The sequence below is a fragment of the Symphodus melops genome, assembly GCF_947650265.1.
Source record: "Symphodus melops genome assembly, chromosome: 12".
NCBI classification, from domain to species: Eukaryota; Metazoa; Chordata; class Actinopteri; order Labriformes; family Labridae; genus Symphodus; species Symphodus melops.
Window position 1 is genome coordinate 25729123 of NC_136702.1, and position 10905 is coordinate 25740027.

The window sequence follows — 10905 nt, forward strand, 5'->3', positions numbered from 1 at the left end:
GGATTCTGGCTTTTCAATAATACATGGTGGTTCTGGAAGAAAAACATAAAGAGTATTGGTAAGAGCTGCAAATACAGCTGAGAGTCTTTAGTTTGAGCATTGCAGAGAGACATTCATCGACTGACATAGTACAAAACCAAAGTATGTCCAAACCTTTGACAAATAAGATCCCAGAGCACTGGACAGATCCTGCTTTGTTTTTAGCGATGCAGGTATAGCTGCCACTTTCTTTACTGCTAAGATTGGAAATTTCCAGAAAAGCAACATTCTCAAAGAATGTGCATTTGTGTTTCTCATCAGTCTGGATCTCCTTCTCATCTTTGTACCACTGAATGGTTATCGGCAGAGAGCCAGACACGAGACACTCCAAATGAGCAAATGATCCTTTAATACCCTCTGTTTGCTTCAGTTTTCTTGTGAACGACGGAGGGATTATTTGATCTAACACAGGAAAAAAAAAAGAGGTGAGCAACAATGTTCAAAGGAATGTTAAATGAAACTCATTTTAAAGGTTTATGGTTCATATAAAGAACTGACCAAGGATGGTGAGTGTTGCTTCACACGAGCTTTGGCCAACATCGTTTGAAACCTCAAAGATGTAATCACCACTATCACTTTTTTCAGTTTTGTTGATCTTTAGCACAGAGCTGGTATCTGTGCTGTGTACTTTATATCTCTGTCCTGAGGAGAGCTCTTTGCCGGCCTTCATCCATTTTGCCTTCAATGGTTTTGTGCCTGAGAACCTGGCCTCCAGGTTGGCCGGGTCTCCCTGAGTCACACTGATAGATTTGGCCTCCTCTGTGATCTTAGCTGGCTCTGAGATATCAAACAAAACAATCAGCAAAGAACCTGATGCATTACAACTCAGCGATGGACCGACTGAACTTAGAAACAGACTAGAAGGTTCTAAAGCTGCACTTGTTCCTTATCAGCTCAATCTGTTCTCCAGATTCCTCACGTGTTTACGTTGAACAGACGATTGGCTCAACGGTAAATCCATCACCAACAAAGAAGCTGACTGAAAATGTGTTAGGGTCAAACATAATGATTACATGTTGGCTGAACTCTCAAATGCTGTGTTTTATCTACACTGTAAACATCTTTATTCCTGCTTTCCAGATGGGCTTTTTAATTGTTGATGGGAGTTCCTCTGCTTTTGGAAACAGCCTCAAGTGGACACCCAAGGAACTGCACTTTGAGTGCAAAGTGAAACTGTTGAGTTTATAAGGAACGCCTGCAGCACTATTACAATGATTCTAATCAGGCAGAGAGTTCCTACGTCTCTTTACAAACCTTTGACTGTCAACACAGAAGAGCATGTTTGGCTGCCAGCCTGATTCTGCGCCTGGCAAGAGTATTTGCCAGCATGTTTGCTCTGTACATTCGTAATGAGCAGCACAGCAGTCATGTTTTCATATGTGATCTGAATGTTTTCAGCCTCCTTGATCTCGTGGTTGTCTTTCATCCAGGCCACAGTCATGGGCTCAGAGCCCTTCACAGTGCACTGCAGAGAAACCTCACTGCCAACCAAAGAACTGAGGTTCTCCAACTTTCGGACAAATGAAGGTGGTTCTAGAAGGAAAGATTTCAGAACAGTATTATTGGTGTCTACGCCAATGGAAGCCTCCCGAAGTCTGACTTTATCCCCCAAAACTCATTCTTTGAAACAAAATGTATGTGGAAACCATCCACTGAGGATCAGCTGAGCCTGACGTCATTAAGACCAATCAGAGAGCATTGCAGAGTGTTCTGATATTTATTGGCTCCATCTTTTAAGACCAAAACCAAAGGGAGAGATTTATATGAAGATACAATTTTCAGAAGCAGGCACCCATCAAGAGATCAGATGGGTAATGCTGCACAACATGTTCATTACGTCTGTCCATTGGATAACTATCTCCCTCCAAGGATTGATGGATGTGTTGTACACATTCTGGTTTCCAGAAAATGAGTAAAGAGAGACTTGAGTTCAAGCTTTGAGAGGCAATCTAAGTGTAGGTACGAGCATATTTAAAGTGCAGCTACATGGCAGCTGACACTGATTGGAGGACAGATTAGATAAGATCCAAACCAACCTTTTAATGCTACTTGACAATCACAAGAGGCCTTTCCAACTTCGTTCTCAACAGTACATTGGTACACACCAACGTCTCCTGGCTCTACAGCCAGCACCTGCAGGGCGATCAGGTCATCTTTCACTGTGATCCTGTGCCTCTTGTCATTCCTTATCAGCTTTGTGTTTTTGTAAAAGGACACAGTGAAAGGTGCTGAACCTGAGACCTGGCCCTCCAGCATCATCTCAGAACCTTTTACCACATCTTTGGGCTCCAAGCTACGGACAAACGTGGGTGGTTCTAGAAGACAACGACAGCTTGTCAGCACATTACGACTTTACAATGGATAACACACTGAAGGCTCACGATGCTGCCAAAAACCGACCTTTGACTGTAAGTGTACTGCTGCAGCGGTCAGTCCCAGCCTCGCTGGATGCCACACAGACATACTCTCCACCATCTTCTACTGTACAGTTAAGTATAACCAGAGATGAAACTAAGTCAGTGGACACCATGGTGTATTTAGGACTGGGACTGATCTCCATTTCATCTTTGAACCACTTCAAACTGATGACGGGACTGCCCGTCACTTTGCATTCCAGCTTGGCGGAGTCGCCACTGGTGATGAGCTTGGTTGCCTCAAGCTTCCTTACAAACACAGGAGGTTCTGAGAGAAGAGTTTAATATTCATTATCAGACAGAAGACGTTACGGAGTACTCAAGGAAATGTTACTGAAGAAAGTCATGCAGCTGCACACAGATCTGAAGACAGGCACCTTTCACAAAGAGGTCTACAGTGCAATCCACCTTCCCAGCATCGTTGGACACTTGGCACGTGTATTTAGCCGAGTCACTGGGTTTCACAGAGTTCAGCTCCAAAGAGCTTGAAGAGGCATCTTTCTTTATGAAACATGTGGTTCCAGTGGTCATCTCTTTTTCCTCTATGAACCACTTAACAGCTAAAGGAGCCGTTCCAGTGAAAGCTGCTTTGAAAGACATGGTGGTTCCTGGTATAACTTCCTGATTGTCGGGTTTGAGTGTGAACGCTGGGGGCTCTGGAGGCCGTAAACAAAACAAAGGTTGCATTTCATGTTAACGTGAAATCACTCATAGATAGACCACATAAAGAAGCACACTAGCAAAGCACTTGTAACCTTTGACGTAGAGTGTGCCGCTGGTTTCTTTAAAGCCCGCTGAGTTGGTGGCTCTGCATTTGTAAACTCCAGAGTCGGCTTTCTCCAGCCGAATTATCCTTAATGTAGCAGAACTGTCTTTGAATTCTGGCTGGAATTTGGACCCAGACAAAATCTCCTGGTCATCTTTGAACCAAGATATGGTCATGGGTTGAGACCCAGACACCTTACAATCCATGGAGACGTCATTATCAACGTTCCCATCAACTCTTTTCAGGGACTTGGTGAAAGTTGGAGGCATTATCCGATCTGGTTGTTGAAGAAAACATTTCATGCATTAACATTAACATTAAAGTTTCAAACTTCTTGTTTTCTAGTAACTCAGCACTTAATGACTGCTCTCACTGCCTGTCTGTGTCTGCAGCTAGCAGACGCTGTGTAAGTCTGAAAATGTTAAAATACAGGAGAAGACGAACATTATTTCCTGATGTAAGATGTTATTTCCCCTGACACTTTTCATGTTTTCATCACTTGTAAAACAACAAAAACATTAAAGAAGCAGAAACTGGGAGCAAACCTAAGACAGTGACTGAGCAGGTGCACTGGTCTTTTCCCACTTTATTGGACACCTCCATCTTGTACTCTGAGGTGTCTCCTTTTTCTGCCGTAAGAATCTTCATGGAGGCAATATTGTCCTTCAGAGTCATCTTATATTTACGGCCACTGATCATCTCCTTGCCGTCTTTAAACCACTTCACTTTCAGTTCTGGGCTTCCACTGATTGTGCACTCCAAAGTGGCTGAATCCCCCGCGGTCACACTAAGGGACTCTGCAGGTTCTACAATTCGTGCCGGCTCTGCGATAAGACAGACCCGTTAGTTATAAGAAAGTTTAAGAGTTAAGAAACAAGAAGGTAACTCGAAAGTATTAAAATATCCATCAATCAAAGATGTAATCTGACCTTGCACAGTCAGGGTCGCTTCACATTTTTGTTGGCCGGCCTCATTCTCAGCTTGGCAGGAATACTTGCCCCCGTGATTAATGGCCACCGTTGTTATCGACAAGCTAGCAACATTGCTCTCAAACAACATCTTGATGTTTTGATCATCATCTCTCAGTATTTCTGAGTCTTTCATCCATTTAATCGTGATGGGAGCCGAGCCCTTAATGGTTCCCTGGAGTTTCACTGTATTTCCCAACACTGCTGTAGCACTCTCGACTCGCTTCGAGAAAGATGGTGGCTCTATAAAAACACATCATGAGTTACAGCTGAGTTTGGAGCATGAGGTTAAACCTCAGGCAGCTTTATTGAGCTCATATTTACGAACCTTTAAGTTTAGCTAGGGCCTTAGAGGAGACTTTGCCCACATCATTAGATATGACACACTGATAATCTCCAACGTCTGTGCTCTCAAAGGTCTGGATCTCCAGCCTTGCCAAGGAATCCTGACAGGTAATCTTGTATTTCTGCTCGCTGGTGATGGCTTTCTTATTTTTCAACCAGCTGATTTCAAAGGGAGCTGTTCCTGTGATTTCACACTCCAGGTGAGCTGCTGCTCCCTTCACTGCCTCTACTGTCTGCAGATCCTTCCTAATGGCCGGGGGCTCTGGTAGTCAAAAGGGTAAGTCAAGTTTATGTAACGTACGGTGTATACCACATTTTTCATAACCCAAAAGAAAACACTAAGAAAATGCAATATTTGACAAACCTTTAACGGCTATTAGCGTGTTGCAACTCTCGCTGCCTGCATTGTTTGACACTTCGCAGGTGAAACTCCCACTGTCTGTTACTAAAGTGTTCATTATTTCCAGAGTAGCTACTCCATTCTTGAAAGAGATTTTATATTTGTCTCCATCGTTAAGCTCTCTCTCGTTCCAGAACCAGTGGATGTGCAGTTCGGGCGATCCTTTAACCGTGCACTGTAAGCGGGCAGCAATGCCTTGTTTCCAAATAAACTTGGGCTCCATTTTCTTGGCAAAGGTAGGAGGCTCTGAAAAGAGTGTTGAGTTTAAAAACACCACGATCTTTAAACATTGCCGAAGAGACAGGAAAAACAAAAACAGACAGAAAATGCGAAAAAGAATGCAAAAGAAAAGGCAAAAAGATAGCAGTGCATTGAGTTAGCATTGGCTTGAAGTTGGCTGAAAACACTTGTCAGCAGTAATCCACCAGCTCACCTCAGATATATGTATTTATTACAACTAATGGGAAGATCATCTTTAAGATCTTACCTTGAACTGTTACCACAGCCTCACAGGATGAGCTTCCAGCCTCATTCGTGGCCGTGCAAACATATTTCCCAGAGTCCTTCTGTTTAGACTTGGGTATCTCAACAACAGCAAGCTTGTCCTCAAAGGACAGTTTACAATCCATACTCTGGTGGACTTTTTTGCCATCCCTGGTCCAGGTGATGGTCACACCAGTGTCCTCGTCCACCTGACACTCGAGCCTCAGCGGGTCATTGACAGCTGCTGACACAGGCTCAATGGTCTTAACGAAGCTTGGCTTGTTGATGACATTGAGCTCTGTGGTAAAGGTAGCAGTGCCAACGCTGTTAGAGGCCTTGCACAGGTAAACTCCCTGATCAGTCAGCTCAAGACTTTTAATGTGCAGAGAATACTTGTTCTTTTCACATTTCATGACATAGTTCCCTTCTGAGGAGATTGCTATGTTGTCCTTGTGCCAGACAACTTCCATTGGTGACGATCCAGTAAGAGAGCACTGGAACACAGCTTGTTTTCCCACATACAAAGTCATTGGGTCTGGTTGTGATACAAATACTGGCGGGTATATTTCTATGGAGAGCAGGTAAAACATAAAAAAAATTCAGCACATTTTAAAATGTGTAAAAATATAAAATACAAATGAATCCTGTGCAATCTCAGTTTAGGAGCTTATACAGGTTTAAACATCAGCAAAAGTTATCTTCAACATTGTTACATCGTCTTAAATGTGACACCAGAACCAGTTCAAGAGCAAATCAACACCGCACCATTATAAGTCAGGGTACAACATAGTGCAAAGATATAATTCTCTCTCTCTCTCAAACACACGCATGTGTAAAGCCATACTGTAAAAAAAGGTCCCATTAGGGTCTTACCAGTTACAATGAGAGAGGCAGTGCAGCTGTCAGTGCCATGCTGGTTTGAGGCCTTGCAGGTGAATTCCCCACTGTCAGCTTTGACTGGATTCAGGAGCTCCAGAGAGGAACCAATGTGGCGGCTGAGAATCCTGTACTTCTCACTCTGTCTGATCTCAACGCCTGACTTGTACCATTTGAAGGTCACAGTTGGAGCATCCTCGATTTCACATTCGAACTTGGCTTGGCTGCCGACGTTGATCTCCAGAGGGGTGATCTTCTGCCTGAACACAGGTGGCACTGTGGCACACACGGACAAATGAGAAGATAACTGTTAACAATAATATCAATCAAACTGCTGTAAAAAATGCAGGAACAGAAATGAGGAAATGTTGAAGATGGTGGAAGACATTTCAGGAGTGGCTGTGGAGGAGAAACATGAGCAAGAACCTTAACCCCATGACTTGGAAAAAGATTTTCAAATTATAGCTGATTGTCATGGGGATAGGGTTTTTGGCTTAAAGAAGAAAGAAGGTTTTGTGATGGTTGAAGGGATGTCAAGTTGAGTCCTAAAAAGCATGCAGAGACATTGAAGATGTGAAGAGAATGAACCTTGGAAAATGTGATGAGTTGAAATAAAGAGGTGTGCTGCCACACCAGCATGCCAAAGAGACGATGGAAAGACCGCAAAAGTTGCCTGAAGGCCAGGACCTTCGAGATCTGAAAGTTCTGGTCTTGAGGCAATTATTCACCGTACAGAGATGGAAACATACAAAACATGGTGAGTTAGTATGATCCAGTGACCTGCTGAGAGTGCTCATGCCATGGTGTGAAAAGAAGGTATGGAGCATGGAGAAAAGATGCATAACTCCATGTGACGACAGGATTTCAATTAACTTATTGATGTGAAGGATTAGTCATTCTCTGAGGAAATGAATGAATGAATTGATGAAACATTGTTTCCTATCATCAAACCTCTTGAGACCACAGTGAGCCTTGAAGATGTTGTTGTCCTGCCCGCCTCATTCTCAGCCTCACAAACATATTCTCCTTGGTGCCTCTCCTTGACAACTTTGTTGATAACCAATGTGTAAGTGTCGTGGTCTTTGGAACACTTGAACTCTTTGCCAGATTTCACCAATTGCCCATTGAAAAACCAGTTTACCTTTGTGACGTACTTAATGGTGGTGCTAAAGGTTGCTTTGCTATCCTCATCGATGGAGAAGTCTTCGAGAGAGGTTGTAACTTCAGGGTATTCCCTCTGCTCGGACCTCGATATTATAATCTCCTCTTTGAATATCTCCTCCCTGAGCTCCTTGTGGACGCTTACACCCACCACCTGTTCGGTTGGAACAGCAGTGGGAGGCAGGGCTGTGGCAACATCAGCTGCTCCTACATCCCTTTCATGGCTCGTCATTGTTACTGACTTCACTTCCTGCTTTGATACCTGCACTGACTGCTCAAAAGCCATGTGAGTCTCAGTGGTCATTTTGATCTGGGATGAGATGGACTGTTCCATCTTAGCTGCCTTTGATTCCTGCATCACAATCTTTTGCTCAGCAGAAGCACACTCGACTGCCATTTTGGACTCAGTCTTAAGTGCAGCAGCTTGAGATTTAACAGCAGTGAAATCCACTGCACTCTCTGTCACACTCACGGTTTCTACCATCGATGAAAGCATTTGCTTGGAGTGGGCGGAGGCAACCTGCGCCCTTTGAGGTTTGTCCAGCTGCATGGTGCCTGGCTGATCCGAGGTCAGAACATGGGCTTCCTGGTACACTATGGAGTGGAAAGCTGCCTGGAGTTCAGTCCTGAGGTCAGCTGTCTGGGGATAGTAACCCTCAAAAGCCAAATTGATCTCCATGGGGGAACCTGTTGTTGTGATCAGGTATGTAAACAGGGCCCGCTTTGGTTCTCTTTGAACCTTGACCTCTTGTACTTCTACGGTCTGTAACTTTCCCAAGACGTCAGCCAACAATACTGGTTGGTCGCTCGCCACAGCGGACTGAAGAGCATCTCTGAGCTGACGCCGTATATTCAGACTGGTTGGCTTAGGGATCTGAATAACAAACGTCATCTCTTTGGGAAGAGCTGGACTGTCTTTGGATTCGGACGCCATAAGGGACAGCTTTGGCTGAGTGCTGACGGCCACTTTAGTTGACTCTGATTTACTTATCTCCTGAGACAGCTCACCCATTAAAACTCGCTTCTCGTCCATCACTATCGACTGCCTGACTGACTGACCTTCCTGAATCTGAACAGCAAAGTCCTGTTGTGCTGCTTCTAGAAGGACACTACTCTCAGTGGAGATCTCCTTCTCTTCGATCTGGACAGGCTCGGTTGGAACTTTTGGCTCCACAGCTGTCTTGCAGGTGAATTTCTCGACATCTGTAAGATTATCAGTGTGTCCAGCATCTAAGGCTAGACTGTCTGACACTGTGGTGACCTGCAACACATTTAGGCGATCTTCCTTCTGCACCAGAGCTCGCTGCTGCTTGACATCAGTGGTAACTGGTGTCTCCTTCGGCAGCTGCATGGGCTGGAAGGACAGCTGGAGGATGTTTTGAGGTCTCGGCTCTGTTCGAAGCTGAGACTGAATGCCAGTCACGGCCAAATCCAGCTCTGTGTGATAATCTGCTGTGAGCTCCCTTCTCTCTTCTGAGATTGCTGCATGACTTCTAGTTTTATCCTTTTTCTGTGCTGCCACCTGCTGGTCAGGCTTCTCAATTATGAGAATACCCTCTTTGGGTAGTGCCTCCACAGGGTGGGTTGACTGTAGGTGCAGCAAGGTAGGGGCCTCTTTCTGGGGTTGGATGGTCACGGTGCTAGCCTTGGATTCAAATGCTGATGTGTCCTCATAAACTACTGTCCTCTGCTCATCCTGGCTAACTGTGTGCAGCAAGGTGGGACTCTTCCTGGCTCCTGCCTGCTCTGGTACAGGTTTCTCACAGGTGAAGCTTTTTTCTGATGGAAGGAGATCCTGCTCTGTGATAACCTGCAAATGCAACAACTGCTCTCCCTCCACCTGTGACTGAAGGGACATGGCACTGTCCAGACTTTGAAGCTGTTGACTGGGCTCAGCCTTCAGTATTTGCTTTTCTTCAGCAGTTAGAGCTACCTTCATGATTTTATCCTTACAGAGCTCGGCTGCTTCCTCAGAAGGTCTCTGCATGGAGAACTTAGTCTCCTTAGAAAGAGTATGTTTTGACTGGCTGACTGAGGCTAAGACAGGCTGGTGTTTTTCCTTCTCAATGGAAGACTTCATCGCAGAATCTGCTGTTGCCAGTTCACTTGTGTGACCCTCTGCAAGCACACGATTCTCTGAGGACTGGGCTGAGTATAGAATCTTTACACCTTCCTTTACTTTGTAACCTTTCTCATCCTGTGGTTTGGGGATATCGTGAGACTGCTCTTTAAGGATGGGCAGTTGGGACTCCACTTGATGCCCGCTGACAAGTTGTTTAGGTTCTGAAGAGGGCATAACAGTAGCAGGCTTCCTGTCAGCCAGAGGCTCTGTGCTGACAGTTGAGAGTGGGGTGAGCTCCTCAGCAACAGCTGACTGAACCTTTGAACTCTTTTCTCTGGCTAACTGAAGCTCAATGATCTCGGGGCTCTGAATGCGATCACAGTGCTGCTCTGTCAGGTCCTGACTCTCTTCAACAAATGATGTGAATGCTGCCATGTGAAGCTGTTTTGCAGGAACAGCTGAAACTTGAGGTGGGCGTGAAGGAACCACAGACACCCTTTCCTCCATCTCATGAGACTGAAGCACTGCTGCCTGGTGGGTCACCTGCTCACGTTGAATAGTGGCAGCAGAGATATCTAGTTCTTTCAAGGAGCCGACCTGCTCACTGGGAATTATCTGCCGGTCCTCAGTGCCAATGGTATAAACCATCTGATCGGTCCTGGCCCTGTCCTGACCCGGCAGGCTGACCTGGTACAAGCGAGACTCTGTAGCCTGTTCAGTCATTGACACCTTATATCCTTTCTTCTGAATCACAGTCATCTGTTCCTGTTTGCGAGAAACAGAGACCAACTCTTCAAACACAACAAGCTCAGCACTACAAGATGCCTCCCCAAACTGGTTAGAGGCCCTGCATGTATACAGGCCGCTGTCTTCCTGTTTGACATTCTTAATGTTGATGAAGCCAGATCCATCAGGGTTGGCTACAATGATGCAGTTTCTGCTGGGCTGGATTTGAAATGCGCCCTTGAACCACTTGAGATCAGGGGCTGGATCCCCACTTGCTTTGTAATTAAAAGAAACCTCTCCTCCTTCCGAGCATCTGACAGGTTGGATCTGAACTGTGAATGTAGGAGGTTGGCCTGTGACCTTAAACATCTTCTCCACCCATTTCTCTGCCTGGCTTGTGTCAGTCTTTTTAACCTCCAGGTATGTGGTGCATGTTGTCTGGCCAAATCTGTTGGTAGCTGTGCAGGAATATTCGCCTTCATACTCAGATGTGACCCTGGTGATGACTAACGTGTACTCTTCCTTCTCCTCTGTCAGCTTGTATGCAGAGGAGCTCTTTATAACTCTTCCATTGTGAGACCATTGAACGGTCGGCTTCGGTAAGCCGGACACTTTGACCGTAAAGCGAGCTGTTTCTCCAGCTGTCACAGCTGCTGGGGAGAGCT

At 45.3% G+C, this 10905-nt stretch overlaps 2 protein-coding genes across 5 annotated transcripts in view; both read right to left on the reverse strand.

The window, feature by feature from the left end:
• The window catches only part of ttn.2 (titin, tandem duplicate 2), a 173316-nt gene that overhangs the window by 129531 nt on the left and 32880 nt on the right, over positions 1-10905 (reverse strand). For 3 of the 4 annotated variants that reach the window (XM_079357879.1, XM_079357878.1, XM_079357880.1), the window contains one exon: positions 6289-6567. In XM_079357879.1, the coding sequence (XP_079214005.1) occupies positions 6289-6567 (279 nt within the window). Of the gene's footprint in view, positions 1-6288; positions 6568-7242; positions 7358-10905 lie in introns of those variants that run through there. The other variant, XM_079357881.1, reaches the window with a different exon arrangement.
• On the reverse strand, positions 14-5945 carry LOC306832922 (titin-like; the record flags this gene model as incomplete). Its single annotated transcript, XM_079357943.1, has 12 exons — positions 14-32; positions 180-441; positions 538-816; positions 1294-1572; positions 2076-2354; positions 2440-2721; positions 2831-3109; positions 3209-3496; positions 3765-4043; positions 4149-4430; positions 4516-4794; positions 5420-5945. 12 exons carry the CDS (start codon positions 5943-5945, stop codon positions 14-16), a joined length of 3333 nt encoding a protein of 1110 aa, XP_079214069.1.